We start from the raw sequence: 18299 nt of genomic DNA, 5'->3' as shown, positions 1-18299 counted from the left end.
GATCCCTGCTGAAATCCTTCAGCAGGGATCCGGGGCAAACGACGAGGGGGGCCATGTAGGCCCCCCATGTCGGCGATCGTCGCAAATCGCGAGGGAAATCGCCCCTGTGATCTGCGGCAATACCGGGCTGATCGGGTCTCTGGGACCCGACCGCCCGGTAATTTTGCATGATCCCGGTTGTCACAGACAGCCAGGACCATGCTGAAGTATAGGAGCGAGGTGACAAGCCGGCCACCTCCTCCTAACCCCTGCGATCCGTCGGTTAGCTAACCGACCAATCACAGGGGGGAGCGGTTACTTCCTCCCGCCCTGCCCGGCCCCTGGAAGTCCGGAGAGGACGGGAGGAAGACCGGAGGACGCGGCGGGGGACGGGGGAATGCTGGGGCCCGGCCCCGGAAATTACCTCATCCCTGAAGACCCGGATCCCGGCGATGAAGACGGCGGCGGCGACAGGTGAGTGGATCTTCAGCCGCGGTCGGGCCCTTTACAGCAATGCACGTCGCCGTAAAGCAACATGCATTGCTGTATTGGGACCCTGTAAACTACAACTCCCAGCATGCCCAGATAGCCCTTGGCGTCTGGGCATGCTGGGAGTTGCAGTTTTGCAACATCTGGAGGTCCGCCGTTTTGGGACCACTGTGCCCTTCCAGATGTTGCAAAACTACACATCCTCAGCATGCCCTTACTGTCCAGGAATGCTGAGAGTTGTAGTTCTGTAACATCTGGCCCTTCAGATGTTGCAGAACTACAACTCCCAGCATGCCTGGACAGTTTTGGCATACTGGGAGTTGTAGTTTTGCAACATCTGGAAGGGCACAGATTGGGAACCACTGTATTAGTGGTCTGCAAACTGTAGTCCTCCAGATGTTGCAAAACTACAACTCCAAGCATGCAGGGAGTTGTAGTTCGGCAACATCTGGCTCTAAAGATGCTGCCGAACTACTACTTCCAGCATGCCTGAGAATGTTTGGGAGTTGTGGTTGTGCAACAACTGGAGGCACACTGGTTGGGAAACATTGTCTGTTTCCTAACTCAGTGTTTCCCAACCCGTGTGCCTCCAGCTGTTGCAAAACTATAACTACCAGCATGCACTGATAGACTGTGCATGCTGGGAGTTGTAGTTTTGCAACAGCTGGAGATTCCCCCCCCAGTGAATGTACAGGGTACAGGGTACATTCACATGGGCAGGGGCTTACAGTGAGTATCAGGCTGCAAGTTTGCAATGCAGCAAATTTTGCGCGGCAGCTCAAACTCGCAGTGGGAAACTCGCTGTAAACCCCCGCATGTGTGACTGTACCCTAAAAACACTACTCTACACTACACTAACACAAAATAAAATAAAAAGTAAAAAACACTACATATACATATACCCCTACACAGCCCCCTTCCCCTCCCCAATAAAAATGAAAAACGTCTGGTACACCACTGTTTTCAAAATGGAGCCTCCAGCTGTTGCAAAACAACAACTCCCAGTATTGTTGGACAGCCATTGACAACCGCTGGAAGCACCCTGTTTGGGAATCACTGGCGTAGAATACCCCTATGTCCACCCCTATGCAAATCCCTAATTCAGGCCTCAAATGCACATGGTGCTCTCACTTTGGAGCCCTGTCGTATTTCAAGGCAACAGTTTAGGGTCACATATGGGGTATCGCCGTACTCGGGAGAAATTGCCTAACAAATTTTGGGGGGCTTTTTCTCCTTTCACCCCTTATGAAAAGGTGAAGTTGGGGTCTACACCAGTATGTTAGTGTAAAAAAATAATTTTTTTACACTAACATGCTGGTGTTGCCCTATACTTTTCATTTTGACAAGAGGTAAAAGGGAAAAAAGCCCCCCAAAATTTGTAATGCAATTTCTCCCGACTATAGAGATACCCCATATGTGGGCGCAAAGTGCTCTGGGGGTGCACAACAAGGCCCAGAACGGAGAGTGCGCCATGTACATTTGAGGTGATTTGCACAGGGGTGGATGATTGTTACAGCGGTTTTGATAAACGCAAAAAAAAAAAAAACACATGTGACCCCCATTTCGGAAACTACACCCCTCACGGAATGTAATGAGGGGTGCAGTGAGAATTTACATCCCACTTGTGTCTGACAGATCTTTGGAACATTGGGCTGTGCAAATTGAAAATTTTGTACAGCCCACTGTTCCAAAGATCTGACAGACACCAGTGGGGGGTAAATGCTCACTGTACCCCTTGTTACGTTCCTCAAGGGGTCTAGTTTCCAAAATGGTATGCCATGTGTGGGTTATTTTGCTGTCCTGGCACCATAGGGGCTTCCTAAATGCTACATGCCCCCGAGCAAAATTTGCTCTCAAAAAGCCAAATATGACTCCTTCTCTTCTGAGCATTGTAGTTCGCCCGTAGTGCACTTCAGGTCAACTTATGGGGTACCTCCATACTCAGAAGAGATGGGGTTACAAATTTTGGGGGGTATTTTCTGCTATTAACCCTTGCAAAAATGTGAAATTTGGGGGGAAACACACATTTTAGTGAATTTTTAAAAAACATTTTTTACATATGCAAAAGTTGTGAAACACCTGTGGGGTATTTAGGCTCACCTTATTCCTTGTTATGTTCCTCAAGGGGTCTAGTTTCCAAAATGGTATGCCATGTGTTTTTTTTCCTTTTCTGGCACCATAGGGGCTTCCTAAATGCAACATGCCCCCCAAAAACCATTTCAGAAAAATGTACTCTCCAAAATCCACTTGTCGCTCCTTTGCTTCTGAGCCCTCTACTGCGCCCGCCGAACACTTTACATAGACATATGAGGTATGTGCTTACTCGAGAGAAATTGGGCTACAAATATAAGTATACATTTTCTCCTTTTAGCCCTTGTAAAAATTCAAAAATTGGGTCTACAAGAACATGCGAGTGTAAAAAATGAAGATTGTGAATTTTCTCCTTCACTTTGCTGCTATTCCTGTGAAACACCTAAAGAGTTAAAATGCTGACTGAATGTCATTTTGAATACTTTGGGGGGGTGCAGTTTTTATAATGGGGTCATTTGTGGGGTATTTCTAAGATGAAGACCCTTCAAATCCACTTCAAACCTGAACTGGTCCCTGAAAAATTTTGATTTTGGAAATTTTGTGAAAAATTGGAAAATTGCTGCTGGACTTTGAAGCCCTCTGGTGTCTTCCAAAAGCAAAAACTCGTCAATTTTATGATGCAAACATAAAGTGGACATATTGTATATGTGAATTAAAAAAAATATTTGGAATATCCATTTTCCTTACAAGCAGAGAGCTTCAAAGTTAGAAAAATGCAGCATTTTAAAATTTTTCATCAAATTTTGGGATTTTTCACTAAGAAAGGATGCAAGTATCGACAAAAATTTACCACTATGTTAAAGTAGGATATGTCACGAAAAAACAATCTTGGAATCAGAATGATAACTAAAAGCATTCCAGAGTTATTAATGTTTAAAATGACAGTGGTCAGATGTGCAAAAAATGGCCGGGTCCTAAGGTGTTAAATGGCTGGGTCCATACCATACCAAATGTGGAAAAATAAAAAAAAAGTATAGGGGTCAGAAGATGACAATTTTAAGGAAATGAATTTTGGTGTATCTAGTTATAATTTTCTTAAAGTAGTAAAATAAAATAAAAGGTCCTTGTAACCGTATGGACCTACAGAATAAAGATATGGTGTAATTTTTACCAAAACACACAAAACGGTTTATTTCTTTTTCAATTTCACCCCACAAATATATATTTTTTAGTTTTGTCATTACAAAGTACAAATGGTGACGCAAAAAACAAGCCCTTATATGGGTCTGCAGGTGTAAAATTGAAAACGGTATGGGGGGAGATTTATCAAAACTTGTCCAGAGGAAAACTTGCTGAGTTGCCCATAGCAACCAATCAGAGCGCTTCTTTCATTTTGCAGTGGCCCTGTTAAAAATGAAAGAAGCGATCTGATTGGTTGCAATGGGCAACTCAGCAACTTTTCCTCTGCACAGGTTTTGATAAATCTCTCCCTATGATTTTAAGAAGGGAGGGGGGGAAAAAAAACAAAGTGCAAAAAATTTAAATTGGCCTGGTCCTTAAGGGGTTAAACTAAAAAACAAAAACGTAGTGTGAACCTCACCCAATCAGGAAGTACAATAAATAAGTTATTAATAGACATTTCTTACTGGAGTTTATTGGTGGTAAAATACCATTCATAGATGTAACATCGCTTCAATGTAAAATCTGTCTAGTTAGGAAGGAATAACTAAGTACATTCTCTGATACATTCAGTCCTGGAAATCTAGTTACAGCCCCTTGTCAGGTGGTGGAAATATTAGTAATCTCCCAGGAACAGAATACCGTTAATAAAATTGAAAAAGAAAAAAACCCAATACTAACGAAAAATTTGATAAATAAAAAAAACAATTATTTACAAAAAGGAATTCAAAAAAATTCAAAATAGGGAAAATAGGGTGTAATATGGGGCATAGACCAATAGGTCTACGAACTTGTTGTGTCACTAAGTACATAATCTAAGCTCAATGTAATGTAAACTCCAAGTAAGTGAAGAAAGTAAATAACTACATGAAAGTAAATAACTACAGTAATAAAATACACCAACTGCTGTAGGTATATAGAAAAACTGAAAACGAAACAGGAATGTACAGACGATAAACTATAAGCACAATACAGACTGCACCATATTAACCCCAACATGTGTTTCTCAAGTGGCTTTTTCCAGGGGATCAGGTTTTTGTTTTTCCCCAAGAAACAGATAAAACAATAAAAGAGAACGACTCCAAAACAATGTGAGAATTTGTTCTTCTTTTAAACTTGTAGTTTCTATTTTTCTATATAATTTTTACTTGTATCCTGTCTAGCATGTATTCATGTAGCTGCCCACTTTAGGGCATTTCCTGAAGAACTGGTTCGATTTCTATGTACGTGAATGGTCAATGAAAGTTCTTTTGCAATTCTTATTTATTTTTTTGTGTCTTTTGTTAGGTGGATGAAGGGTTGGGTCTATGTGGTGATTGGTTGGTCTGGTCTTCTGGTGGGGATAATATACTGTAGAGTTTCCATTGTATATACTCCAGCAGTAACTTACAAGCATAAGACTATGGAGATGATGAGGTTGGCACTGCTGCTGTGTTTGGCTAACCAGGCTATGCCGAGGCCGGTAAGTCAGAATCCTCACCTCTGTTCTTCTCCTTACTTTGAGGCACTAGAGCTTATGCGTTGCTTGTACTTAGCCTATTATTGTAGACGCGTCCATGTCGGGACTATAACTATCTCCAACTTTATTCTTAGATTTTGACGGTAACTTATTTCTTCTTACAGGTGCGTGAACCTCGTGATCTACCTCAGGGTAAGTGTTCAATGTTTTTCATTATAATAATACCAATGTGTAGAAATGTCTCTTAAACCCTTAGTAATGTCACTTAAACCCTTAGGGTAGTGAAATGGTTACATTTATATTCACTGGTCGTCCAGATCTGTGAAGTCTTCAATTGTAAGTTCTGGTTGCTCCCTGTGGTTCAGTCCTTGTAGGTAGAACGGGGCTAAAAGATAGAGACCTTAGGAATTTGCCCAGTTTATCTTCCCATTAAAATAGCCCTGATGACCTGTGGCCATGTCAGCTCCCAGTGTTGGTGTATACACGTGAATAAATATAATTTTATCCTAACCCCCACCGATCCAGCCTTGTGAAGGCTCCTTGTCTTCTCGTATCTTATCATTTTGGCATATTATCTCCACAGATACCAATGATTTGGATTTGGGCCCCACCGTATTTGAAGTCATCGAAACAGCTAACAAAGGTAAAGATTCTAAAGTTTAATCCTGCTCATGTTATAGAGGGGAGGTCTATGTCACTGTTTGTGATATTCGTTGTTAGACTGATAAAGTACGTTGAGAATGATAGATTACACTATATTAAGGGGAGGGAGGGGGGTTCATGGAGACAGTCGCTTATTTTTCCTGCAGTGGCCACTGCTGGTGAGATGTGGTATTACATGCCAGTTCTTCAAGCATTTAGGATGTGATTAATCCTGTTTTCTGTCTTCTTAGATATTTCTGTATTGCTGAAGGAGGGGGATATTGCCATCAACTTGCACCATAGTGCCAGGATATGTAAAACATGTCTGTGGAGTAAGAACAAGGATGGGACCGTCCAAGTACCCTACGTTATAGATCCTCAGTACTGTAAGTTTCTCCTGTTTGTTATTGTCTTCATATGTTGGTTGTTAATAATATTGATGATATTAGACTCTGTACAGACTGTGTTTAAGACTTATTTGTTATGGAGTTAACTAAGAACAAAGCACCATTTATTGTGTAGGGGAGGGGGGCAGAGCGTGTGGTTGAACCAAGGCCCAGGAGTTTTAGGGGCCAATATGGTATCTCTTTCCTATAGGAGTAGACCACTGCTATAAATAACACATTTTAGCTGGAGCCCTACAACAGTTTATGCACTGGGGCCCACTGACCATATGGTGACATTGGGTTCCTATGGTTCCTCTTTGTTTAGTTAATCCAAAACTTTTCTTCCCTTCAGCTCCATCAGACAAATCAATGATCAATGAGGCCTTGAAGGAATTTGAGGTGATGACCTGTGTGCAGTTTGTGAACCGGAACTCAGAATCAGACTATCTCTATATACAGTCTGGATCAGGGTAGGTATCAATATTCACTTTAAGGGGTTGTCTATGAATTATAAGACACTCTTGTCTTTTGACTGTGTCTTGTATTGCAGATTAGTCTATTTAAAATGTTTTACCGATAGACGTCATGTTACCGTGATGTCTATGAGATATATATATATATATATATATAATTATATTCTACTTCTTTCTATCCTATTCGTAGCTGCTGGTCTTACATTGGTAAAATTTTTGGCAAACAGACAGTAAGCCTGGAGAGCCAAAGCTGTATGGTGTACGGAGTCATACAACACGAAGCTATGCACAATATTGGTTTCTTCCATGAACACAGCAGAACTGACCGGGATGACTACGTGGACATCTTATGGGACAACATCGAACCAGGTAATACGTTTTACAACTAGGGAGGACAATGTCTGCAAAAATGGGGGCAAAAAGTACTGACGCAAGGAAAGTCCTTTCTGTTGGTTTTCCATTGTTCATGTAAATCCTCCTATATAGGTCATGTGCATTGTGAATAGAGAAAAGCTGATAGAACCTTACATACAGCTGTGGTAATATGCTATAACGCGGTTCCTATCTCTTCTAGATGGCACAAGCAATTTCAAAATTGTTGATTCAAACTCCTTAAACCTTCCTTACGATTATACCTCGGTGATGCATTACCACATGTAAGTCAAGATGTGTAACACATTTCTTCTCTGCCTCATTCAGTTTACTGTTATTTCTTATTATATCATTGTGCAATGTGATATTTAAAGGGGTATTCCAGGATTTGTTTTTATTTGACTATGCTACAGGGGCTGTAAAGTTAGTGTAGTTCATAATATAGTGTCTGTACCTGTATATGATGGTTTTCTCACAATTTTTCTGTGATTATCACCCCACTATTTATTTTTATCAGCATACAAAATGACTGTTGTCTCAGATTTTTCCCAGCTTGCAATGCGGCCGAGACCTGACATCACTAGTCAGCTGATGACAGGGAGCCTGTCTGCTTCAATGGGTGGAGGGATCAATCTGCAACTAATGCAACAGCTGTAGGCACCCTGATTGAAAACCACAGGTCTTTTGTTTGAATGGGTGTGAGAGGGAGGAAAATGGCATTGTGGGATCTGCAGTAAAAAAAAACATAAGTCAAACAGGAAATACAAGTTCACAAAAAATTTGCCACAGTGTTATGGTAATCTCACAACATAGCCATTTAGCCCCAAGACAAGCGCAGATCCTTCCTAAGCATGTCCATTACAGCCTGCCAGGTACATACTAAAATCCCCTTATGGTGGAGAACCCCTTTAAGGGAAACTAATATTATTTAATAAAGTTAATCTGTTAAGTTATAAAGGCAAACTGTACCTTCTCTGGAGCTGATTGTCACGGTGCCGGCTGGCAGGAGGTGGATCCTCTGTGCCAGAGAGGGATTGGCGTGGACCGTGCTAGTGGACCGGTTCTAAGTCACTACTGGTGTTCACCAGAGCCCGCCGCAAAGCGGGATGGTCTTGCTGCGGCGGTAGTGACCAGGTCGTATCCACTAGCAACGGCTCAACCTCTCTGACTGCTGAAGATAGGCGCGGTACAAGGGAGTAGACAAAGCAAGGTCGGACGTAGCAGAAGGTCGGGGCAGGCAGCAAGAATCGTAGTCAATAAGGAATAGCAGGAGGTCAAATACACAGTATGGACAAACACAGTAACGCTTTCACTAGGCTCTAAGGCAACAAGATCCGGCAGGGGAGTGCAGGGACAGAGAACAGATATAGTCTGGGAGCAGGTGGAAGCCAATTAAGCTAATTGGGCCAGGCACCAATCATTGGTGCACTGGCCCTTTAAGTCTCAGGGAGCTGGCGCGCGCGCGCCCTAGAGAGCGGAGCCGCGCGCGCCAGCACATGACAGCAGGGGACCGGGACGGGTAAGTGACCTGGGATGCGATTCGCGAGCGGGCGCGTCCCGCTGTGCGAATCGCATCCCCGACGGCCATGACAGTGCAGCGCTCCCGGTCAGCGGGACCGACCGGGGCGCTGCGGAGAGAGAGACGCCGTAAGCGCTCCGGGGAGGAGCGGGGACCCGGAGCGCTAGGCGTAACAGTACCCCCCCCCTTAGGTCTCCCCTTCTCTTTGTCCGGTAACTGCCTCCCCTGGGATGAGGACACCGGGAAAGAATGGAGGGTTTCCTCAACGGCAGGCAGTACAGCAGGAGTGGGAATGGGGAGGGAGGGCAGAGGGCGAGGCCTGGCACGGGGCAGTGTGACACCAGGACGGGGGCCATGGGGAGGCACCGAGGCTTGCCTGACTGGACTGGGAGGGGGGGAGAGGCACTTCTTATGGCAGGCAGAGTCCATAAAGACCTTAGGGAGACCGGTTACAGGGGGAACCACAGGGTCACGGCAGGGAGTACTGGGAACCGGTTTAAGGCAGTCCTTGAAACAAGAGGAACCCCAGCTCTTGATCTCCCCTGTGGACCAATCCAGGGTTGGGGAATGGTGTTGAAGCCAGGGTAGTCCAAGGAGAATTTCGGAAGTGCAATTGGAGAGGACCAAAAACTCAATTTTTTCGTGATGAGGTCCGATGCACATTAGGAGGGGCTCCGTGCGGTAACGCACGGTGCAATCCAACCTGACTCCGTTGACCGCGGAAATGTAGAGTGGCTTGACGAGACGGGTCACCGGGATGCGGAATTTATTCACCAAGGAATCCAGAATGAAATTCCCAGAGGCACCGGAGTCCAAGCAGGCCACGGCTGAGAGGGAGGAGTTGGCTGAAGGAGAAATCCGTACGGGCACCGTGAGACGTGGAGAAGCCGACTTAGCATCAAGAGACGCCACACCCACGAGAGCTGGGTGCGAGCGTGCGTTTCCCAGACGTGGAGGACGGATAGGGCAGTCCACCAAGAAATGTTCGGTACTGGCACAGTACAGACAAAGATTTTCTTCCCTACGGCGATTCCTCTCTTCCTGGGTCAGGCGAGACCGATCCACTTGCATGGCCTCCTCGGCGGGAGGCCTAAGCGTAGATTGCAACGGAGACTGTGGGAGAGGTGCCCAGAGATCTAAGTCTTTTTCCTGGCGGAGCTCTTGATGTCTCTCAGAAAAACGCATGTCAATGCGAGTGGCTAGATAAATGAGTTCATGCAGGTTAGCAGGAATTTCTCGTGCGGCCAGAACATCTTTAATGTTGCTGGATAGGCCTTTTTTAAAGGTCGCGCAGAGGGCCTCATTATTCCAGGATAGTTCAGAAGCAAGAGTACGGAATTGTATGGCGTACTCGCCAACGGAAGAATTACCCTGGACCAGGTTCAGCAAGGCAGTCTCAGCAGAAGAGGCTCGGGCAGGTTCCTCAAAGACACTTCGAATTTCCGAGAAGAAGGAGTGTACAGAGGCAGTGACGGGGTCATTGCGGTCCCAGAGCGGTGTGGCCCAAGACAGAGCTTTCCCAGACAGAAGGCTGACTACGAAAGCCACCTTAGACCTTTCAGTAGGAAACTGGTCCGACATCATCTCCAAGTGCAGGAAACATTGTGAAAGAAAGCCACGGCAAAACTTAGAGTCCCCATCAAATTTGTCCGGCAGGGACAAGCGGAGGCTAGGAGTGGCCACTCGCTGCGGAAGGGGTGCAGGAGCTGGCGGAGGAGATGGTTGTTGCTGCTGTAGCTGAGACTGAAATTGCTGTAGCTGTGACTGAAGCTGCTGTAGCTGCGACTGGAGTTGCTGTGTCATGGTGGTCAAGTACGACAGCTGGTGATCTTGTTGGGCGATCTGTCGGGCTTGCTGGGCGACCAGTGTAGTGAGGTCGGCGACAACTGGCAGAGGAACTTCAGCGGGATCCATGGCCGGATCTACAGTCACGGTGCCGGCTGGCAGGAGGTGGATCCTCTGTGCCAGAGAGGGATTGGCGTGGACCGTGCTAGTGGACCGGTTCTAAGTCACTACTGGTGTTCACCAGAGCCCGCCTCAAAGCGGGATGGTCTTGCTGCGGCGGTAGTGACCAGGTCGTATCCACTAGCAACGGCTCAACCTCTCTGACTGCTGAAGATAGGCGCGGTACAAGGGAGTAGACAAAGCAAGGTCGGACGTAGCAGAAGGTCGGGGCAGGCAGCAAGAATCGTAGTCAATAAGGAATAGCAGGAGGTCAAATACACAGTATGGACAAACACAGTAACGCTTTCACTAGGCTCTAAGGCAACAAGATCCGGCAGGGGAGTGCAGGGACAGAGAACAGATATAGTCTGGGAGCAGGTGGAAGCCAATTAAGCTAATTGGGCCAGGCACCAATCATTGGTGCACTGGCCCTTTAAGTCTCAGGGAGCTGGCGCGCGCGCGCCCTAGAGAGCGGAGCCGCGCGCGCCAGCACATGACAGCAGGGGACCGGGACGGGTAAGTGACCTGGGATGCGATTCGCGAGCGGGCGCGTCCCGCTGTGCGAATCGCATCCCCGACGGCCATGACAGTGCAGCGCTCCCGGTCAGCGGGACCGACCGGGGCGCTGCGGAGAGAGAGACGCCGTAAGCGCTCCGGGGAGGAGCGGGGACCCGGAGCGCTAGGCGTAACAGTACCCCCCCCCTTAGGTCTCCCCTTCTCTTTGTCCGGTAACTGCCTCCCCTGGGATGAGGACACCGGGAAAGAATGGAGGGTTTCCTCAACGGCAGGCAGTACAGCAGGAGTGGGAATGGGGAGGGAGGGCAGAGGGCGAGGCCTGGCACGGGGCAGTGTGACACCAGGACGGGGGCCATGGGGAGGCACCGAGGCTTGCCTGACTGGACTGGGAGGGGGGGAGAGGCACTTCTTATGGCAGGCAGAGTCCATAAAGACCTTAGGGAGACCGGTTACAGGGGGAACCACAGGGTCACGGCAGGGAGTACTGGGAACCGGTTTAAGGCAGTCCTTGAAACAAGAGGAACCCCAGCTCTTGATCTCCCCTGTGGACCAATCCAGGGTTGGGGAATGGTGTTGAAGCCAGGGTAGTCCAAGGAGAATTTCGGAAGTGCAATTGGAGAGGACCAAAAACTCAATTTTTTCGTGATGAGGTCCGATGCACATTAGGAGGGGCTCCGTGCGGTAACGCACGGTGCAATCCAACCTGACTCCGTTGACCGCGGAAATGTAGAGTGGCTTGACGAGACGGGTCACCGGGATGCGGAATTTATTCACCAAGGAATCCAGAATGAAATTCCCAGAGGCACCGGAGTCCAAGCAGGCCACGGCTGAGAGGGAGGAGTTGGCTGAAGGAGAAATCCGTACGGGCACCGTGAGACGTGGAGAAGCCGACTTAGCATCAAGAGACGCCACACCCACGAGAGCTGGGTGCGAGCGTGCGTTTCCCAGACGTGGAGGACGGATAGGGCAGTCCACCAAGAAATGTTCGGTACTGGCACAGTACAGACAAAGATTTTCTTCCCTACGGCGATTCCTCTCTTCCTGGGTCAGGCGAGACCGATCCACTTGCATGGCCTCCTCGGCGGGAGGCCTAAGCGTAGATTGCAACGGAGACTGTGGGAGAGGTGCCCAGAGATCTAAGTCTTTTTCCTGGCGGAGCTCTTGATGTCTCTCAGAAAAACGCATGTCAATGCGAGTGGCTAGATAAATGAGTTCATGCAGGTTAGCAGGAATTTCTCGTGCGGCCAGAACATCTTTAATGTTGCTGGATAGGCCTTTTTTAAAGGTCGCGCAGAGGGCCTCATTATTCCAGGATAGTTCAGAAGCAAGAGTACGGAATTGTATGGCGTACTCGCCAACGGAAGAATTACCCTGGACCAGGTTCAGCAAGGCAGTCTCAGCAGAAGAGGCTCGGGCAGGTTCCTCAAAGACACTTCGAATTTCCGAGAAGAAGGAGTGTACAGAGGCAGTGACGGGGTCATTGCGGTCCCAGAGCGGTGTGGCCCAAGACAGAGCTTTCCCAGACAGAAGGCTGACTACGAAAGCCACCTTAGACCTTTCAGTAGGAAACTGGTCCGACATCATCTCCAAGTGCAGGAAACATTGTGAAAGAAAGCCACGGCAAAACTTAGAGTCCCCATCAAATTTGTCCGGCAGGGACAAGCGGAGGCTAGGAGTGGCCACTCGCTGCGGAAGGGGTGCAGGAGCTGGCGGAGGAGATGGTTGTTGCTGCTGTAGCTGAGACTGAAATTGCTGTAGCTGTGACTGAAGCTGCTGTAGCTGCGACTGGAGTTGCTGTGTCATGGTGGTCAAGTACGACAGCTGGTGATCTTGTTTGGCGATCTGTCGGGCTTGCTGGGCGACCAGTGTAGTGAGGTCGGCGACAACTGGCAGAGGAACTTCAGCGGGATCCATGGCCGGATCTACAGTCACGGTGCCGGCTGGCAGGAGGTGGATCCTCTGTGCCAGAGAGGGATTGGCGTGGACCGTGCTAGTGGACCGGTTCTAAGTCACTACTGGTGTTCACCAGAGCCCGCCGCAAAGCGGGATGGTCTTGCTGCGGCGGTAGTGACCAGGTCGTATCCACTAGCAACGGCTCAACCTCTCTGACTGCTGAAGATAGGCGCGGTACAAGGGAGTAGACAAAGCAAGGTCGGACGTAGCAGAAGGTCGGGGCAGGCAGCAAGAATCGTAGTCAATAAGGAATAGCAGGAGGTCAAATACACAGTATGGACAAACACAGTAACGCTTTCACTAGGCTCTAAGGCAACAAGATCCGGCAGGGGAGTGCAGGGACAGAGAACAGATATAGTCTGGGAGCAGGTGGAAGCCAATTAAGCTAATTGGGCCAGGCACCAATCATTGGTGCACTGGCCCTTTAAGTCTCAGGGAGCTGGCGCGCGCGCGCCCTAGAGAGCGGAGCCGCGCGCGCCAGCACATGACAGCAGGGGACCGGGACGGGTAAGTGACCTGGGATGCGATTCGCGAGCGGGCGCGTCCCGCTGTGCGAATCGCATCCCCGACGGCCATGACAGTGCAGCGCTCCCGGTCAGCGGGACCGACCGGGGCGCTGCGGAGAGAGAGACGCCGTAAGCGCTCCGGGGAGGAGCGGGGACCCGGAGCGCTAGGCGTAACACTGATGGTGGATGCCAAACATATAAACTATTCTTTATATCTCATCCAGGTGTCAAGGAGGCGGGGTGGTCTGCTCAAGTGCCACACCTGTGTAGTATTATAATTATTATTATCATTATTATTAATGTAAGCCGATCTCTCTACATCAATGAAAGAGGGACTGAGAGGTAAAAATGTGTGTTTAGGTATGCCAGGGGTTGCACTTGAGCATCCTAGCTCCACCTCTTTGACACTTGTCTGAGAAATAAAATTCCATTTTATAGATTTGGAATTTGGCAACCACCATCAGCTCTAGGTACAGTTTGCTTGTAACAGCTATCCAACAGTGTCTGCAGTTATTAGCAGCACATGCAGCTGACATATTCACTTTAATAGTTTTAGAGCTTTCCCAATAAGCAAAGGTATAGTTAGGGAACCACAAGTGATCTGAGCTGGTCTGGTGGACTTAAAGGGGTACTCTAGTGGAAAACTTTATTTTTATTTTTTTATTAACTGGTGCCAGAAAGTTAAACAGATTAGTAAATTACTTCTATTTAAAAATCTTAATTCTTCCAGTACTTATTAGCAGCTGTATGCTACAGAGGAAATTCTTTTCTTTTTTAATTTCTTTTGTCTTGTCCACAGTGCTCTCTGCTCACACCTCTGTCTGTGTCAGAAACTGTCCAGAACAGCATAGGTTTGCTATGGGGATTTTCTCCTGTTCTACAGGCATCAGGTGTCAGCAGAGAGCACTGTGGACAAGACAAAAAAGAAATTCAAAAAGCTGCTGTATACTACAGAGGAAGTTCATTTCTTTTTGAATTTTTGTTTCTTTCTGACCACAGTGCTCTCTGCTGACACCTCTGTCCATGTCAGGAACTGTCCAGAGTAGGAGCCAATCCCCATAGCAATCCTCTCCTGCACTGGACAGTTCCTGAGATGGACAGAGGTGTCAGCAGAGAGCACTGTGGTCCAATTGGAAAGACATTTAAAAAGAAAATAACTTCCTTTGGAGCATACAGCAGCTGATAAGTACTGGAAGGATTAAGATTTTTATATAGAAGTGAATTAGAAATCTGTTTAACTTTCTGGCACCAGTTTATTTATTTTTATTTTTTGTTATCCTCCGGAGTACCCCTTTAAGTCATGTTTCAATCAGGGTTCATTCACCCCACAATGGCTGCTGTATCCGATGGGGAAATTTAAAAAATGACCGCTGCTGTATCCCTGACGGTCCCCCACTGCATCCCATTAATTAACCCCTTAAGAACCACAGGTTTTTCCGTTTTTGCACTTTCGTTTTTTCCTCCTCACCTTTTAAAAATCATAACCCTTTCAATTTTGCATGTAAAAATCCATATTATGGCTTATTTTTTGCGCCACCAATTCTACTTTGAAGTAACATCAGTCATTTTACCCCAAAATCTACAACGAAATGGAAAAAAAAATATTGTGCGACGAAATTGAAAAAAAAACGCCATTTTGTGACTTTTGGTGGCTTCAGTTTCTACGCAGTACATTTTTCGGTACAAATGACACCTTATCATCTTCTGACCCCTATAACTTTTTTTATTTTTTCACATATGGGGCAGTATGAGGGCTCATTTTTTTGCACCGTGATCTGACGTTTTTAGCGGTATAATTTTTGTATTGATCGGACTTTTTGATCACTTTTTATTCATTTTTTCATTATATAAAAAGCGACCAAAAATATGTTGTTTTGGACTTAATTAATTATATATTTTTATAGTTCGGACATTTCTGCACGCGAAGCGATACCACATATGTTTATTTATTTTTATTTACATGTTTTGTTTATGGGAAAAGGGGGGTGATTTGAACTTTTATTAAGGAAAGGGTTAAATCACATTAACTTTTTTTTTTCCACTTTTTTTTTTTGCAGTGTTATAGGTCCCATAGGGACCTATAACACTGCACGCACTGATTGCCAGCACTGTTAACTGCAAAGCCATAGCTTTGCAATGATCAGAGTTATCGGCGTTCGATTGCTCAAGCCTGCATCTCAGGCTTGGAGCAATCAATCGCCAAGGGGACATGCCGGAGGCAGGTAAGAGGACCTCCGCTCGTGTCCCCGCTCGTGTCGGGCAGCTTTCATTTTCGATTTAGACGCGGCGTTCAACTTTGAACGCTGCGTCTAAAGGGTTCATAGCGCGCGGCACCGCGATCGCTGTTGCGCGCTATTAGCCCTGGGTCCCGGCTTCAGATAAATGCCGGGACCGACCCGATATGACGGGGGGTCGCCGCGTGACCCCACGTTATATCGCGGGAGCCGGCCAAGGACGTAAATATACGTCCTTGGTCGTTAAGGGGTTAAAATGAGCCAGACAGAAGCAGATAGTGACTCCGGTTGGCTCATTTATGAACCGTATCAGTTTTATTTCCAGACTAAAAACTGCGGCAAAGCATGGTTTTCAGTCTGGCAATAAAATCGGATACGGTCCAAAATTGGTCCAAAAATTAACCAATTGGAGTCACGATCTGCTTCTGTCCGGCTCATTTAAATTAATGGGATGCAGCACGGGACTGACAGCCATATTGCATAATCGTGTTGTGAATGCACCCTCACATGGATAGAAATTCATGGGAAGTTCTGGCTACAGCATCCCCTAAAAAAACTGAAATGGATTGTCTCTGATTCCTAAAAGGAAAAACCATAATGGATCATAAAAATATGAACCAACATGAATGAATATGATGAAGAGACATATCAGGGCATAATATGTGGGCAGCTTTATTCCAACCACCAAGCATACTCTTGTGACAACCCGGAAAAGTCTACAGTCCCATTAATATGTCATACACGTCTTCATCTATTATCTCTATAGGTATGCTTTTTCTTTAAAAGATGACTTACCTACTATAGTCCCGAAGCCTGACCCTGTGGCGCCTATTGGCCAGAGATCAGGGATGAGTAATCTGGATGTGATGAAAATTAACGCCTTATATAACTGCAGTAAGTTCTTTTCCTTACCTTATTTATATAGTCTCTGATATCCTAATAAATCTTATGTAAATGTTATTTCATGAATTCTATGCTCCTCACTAACAATGTTCTCTTATATAACCACAAATAAAGATCTTTGTAGGAAGAAGTTGATGGAGACCTCAGGATCTTTCTCCGGGAACAGTTCTTTTACAAACCAATATGGTGGAAACTGCCTCTGGCTTATCCAAGTCCTGAAAAGAAAGGTAAAATCAATAAAAAAATAAAATAAAAAAATTGTTTGGATTTTTGGTCTAAACTTCTGACTACTTTCTTCTTTTGTTTTTGTCCCAGATTTTATTGCAGGTTGACTATCTTCGCATTTCATCTCCTGGTTACATTAGAGTCTATGATGGTGTCACTAAATCCTCACGTGTCCTATTGGAGAAGACAAGCGGAGGCGGACACTTACGACCTATGGTTTCCTCTGGACATAACATGCTTGTAGAGTTTGTGACCACAGCCAGTTCTAAATTTAGCGAATTTGATGTCTCTTATAACACTGGTAAGTGGTCAGCAGTGGTCCAAAAATTTTTCCAGTGGAAAAAGAAGGGATTGATCATAACACAATGTCCTGAATCCCTGATGAGCATGATAATCGTAGTTTACCCCATTCTTGGGCATGTGTAGATTCCGCAAAAACGAATTTCCTTTATCTGACTAGTTAAGGAACATAAGTTGTGTCCAACTGCATACGTAACTTTAAAGGTGCCCATGCCACAATGGCTGGGTTCAGCTGACTGTCTAAAGTATATAGGGGCCTCCTGACTCTACCTTGACAGATGGTGTCATGGAGAGAAGGATCACGCAGTAAAAACCCAACACGTCCGACCCTTTTCTCCACGGACGAATAAGCTGGCGCCATAGCAGTGATGCTGCGACTTATCCCTCTCCACCCCATTGACAACACATGAACATCCAGCCACTCCTAATTATTATGTGTATATGGAGGTCAGGAGAGATAGCTGTAGAACAAACAAACATTGGGCCAACAGTTATTGAAAGTGCATGGACACCATGATGTCTTACAGGTTGTACCTCTTAAGGCCTTGTAATGATATGCCCTATAAATATCAACAACATTTTCAATACCATTAAAAGCTGGCATGAACAGTCCAACATTAGGCCCACCATACATATAAGCCTTTCTACAAATTGCACCAGAATTTGATGACTGATGCAGAACTAGTAAAGAATATAACCAGGGAAAAGAAGTTGGGGGCAAGTAAAAAATGGAATCCTACCCAAATGTTATATGCACAGAAAAACAGAAACTAATCTATACTTTTTTTTTATTTATGTTTTTTAGTGACCTAGAGTTGAGGATGAGAAGGAATAAAGTCATCTGCGAGAGGCTCTTGCAGATGGGGGAATGAAAAATATTGTTTTTAACCTGTTAATATTATTTATTAATTCATCCATTCATATCTGTTATTTCCAGTTTATGAGTTGAATAAAACACCATCATTTCTGAGAAATCTGTTTATTTTCATTTGCTTCTTCATTCCAAAATAATTATACTGTAATATTACTTGTGTCTTCTCATATAAGTTACTGTCACGATGCCGGCTGGCAGGAGGTGGATCCTCTGTGCCAGAGAGGGATTGGCGTGGACCGTGCTAGTGGACCGGTTCTAAGTCACTACTGGTGTTCACCAGAGCCCGCCGCAAAGCGGGATGGTCTTGCTGCGGCG

General features: G+C 46.0%; 1 protein-coding gene across 1 annotated transcript; it reads left to right on the top strand.

Moving 5' to 3' along the window:
- Positions 1–332: 332 nt before the first annotated feature.
- LOC130361183 (hatching enzyme 1.2-like) lies at positions 333–18073 on the top strand. Its single transcript, XM_056563853.1, has 12 exons — positions 333–453; positions 4966–5140; positions 5302–5329; positions 5721–5780; positions 6031–6165; positions 6518–6635; positions 6829–7007; positions 7213–7294; positions 16449–16576; positions 16700–16812; positions 16901–17111; positions 17916–18073. The coding sequence occupies exons 1-12, from the start codon at positions 377–379 to the stop codon at positions 17921–17923; spliced, it is 1314 nt and encodes a 437-aa protein (XP_056419828.1). The 5' UTR covers positions 333–376; the 3' UTR covers positions 17924–18073.
- The last annotated feature ends 226 nt before the right edge of the window (positions 18074–18299 follow it).

Source organism: Hyla sarda, chromosome 3 (assembly GCF_029499605.1).
Source record: "Hyla sarda isolate aHylSar1 chromosome 3, aHylSar1.hap1, whole genome shotgun sequence".
NCBI lineage: Eukaryota > Metazoa > Chordata > Amphibia > Anura > Hylidae > Hyla > Hyla sarda.
Note: the sequence above shows the minus strand (reverse complement) of the source record. Positions and strands in the feature narration are given on the sequence as shown.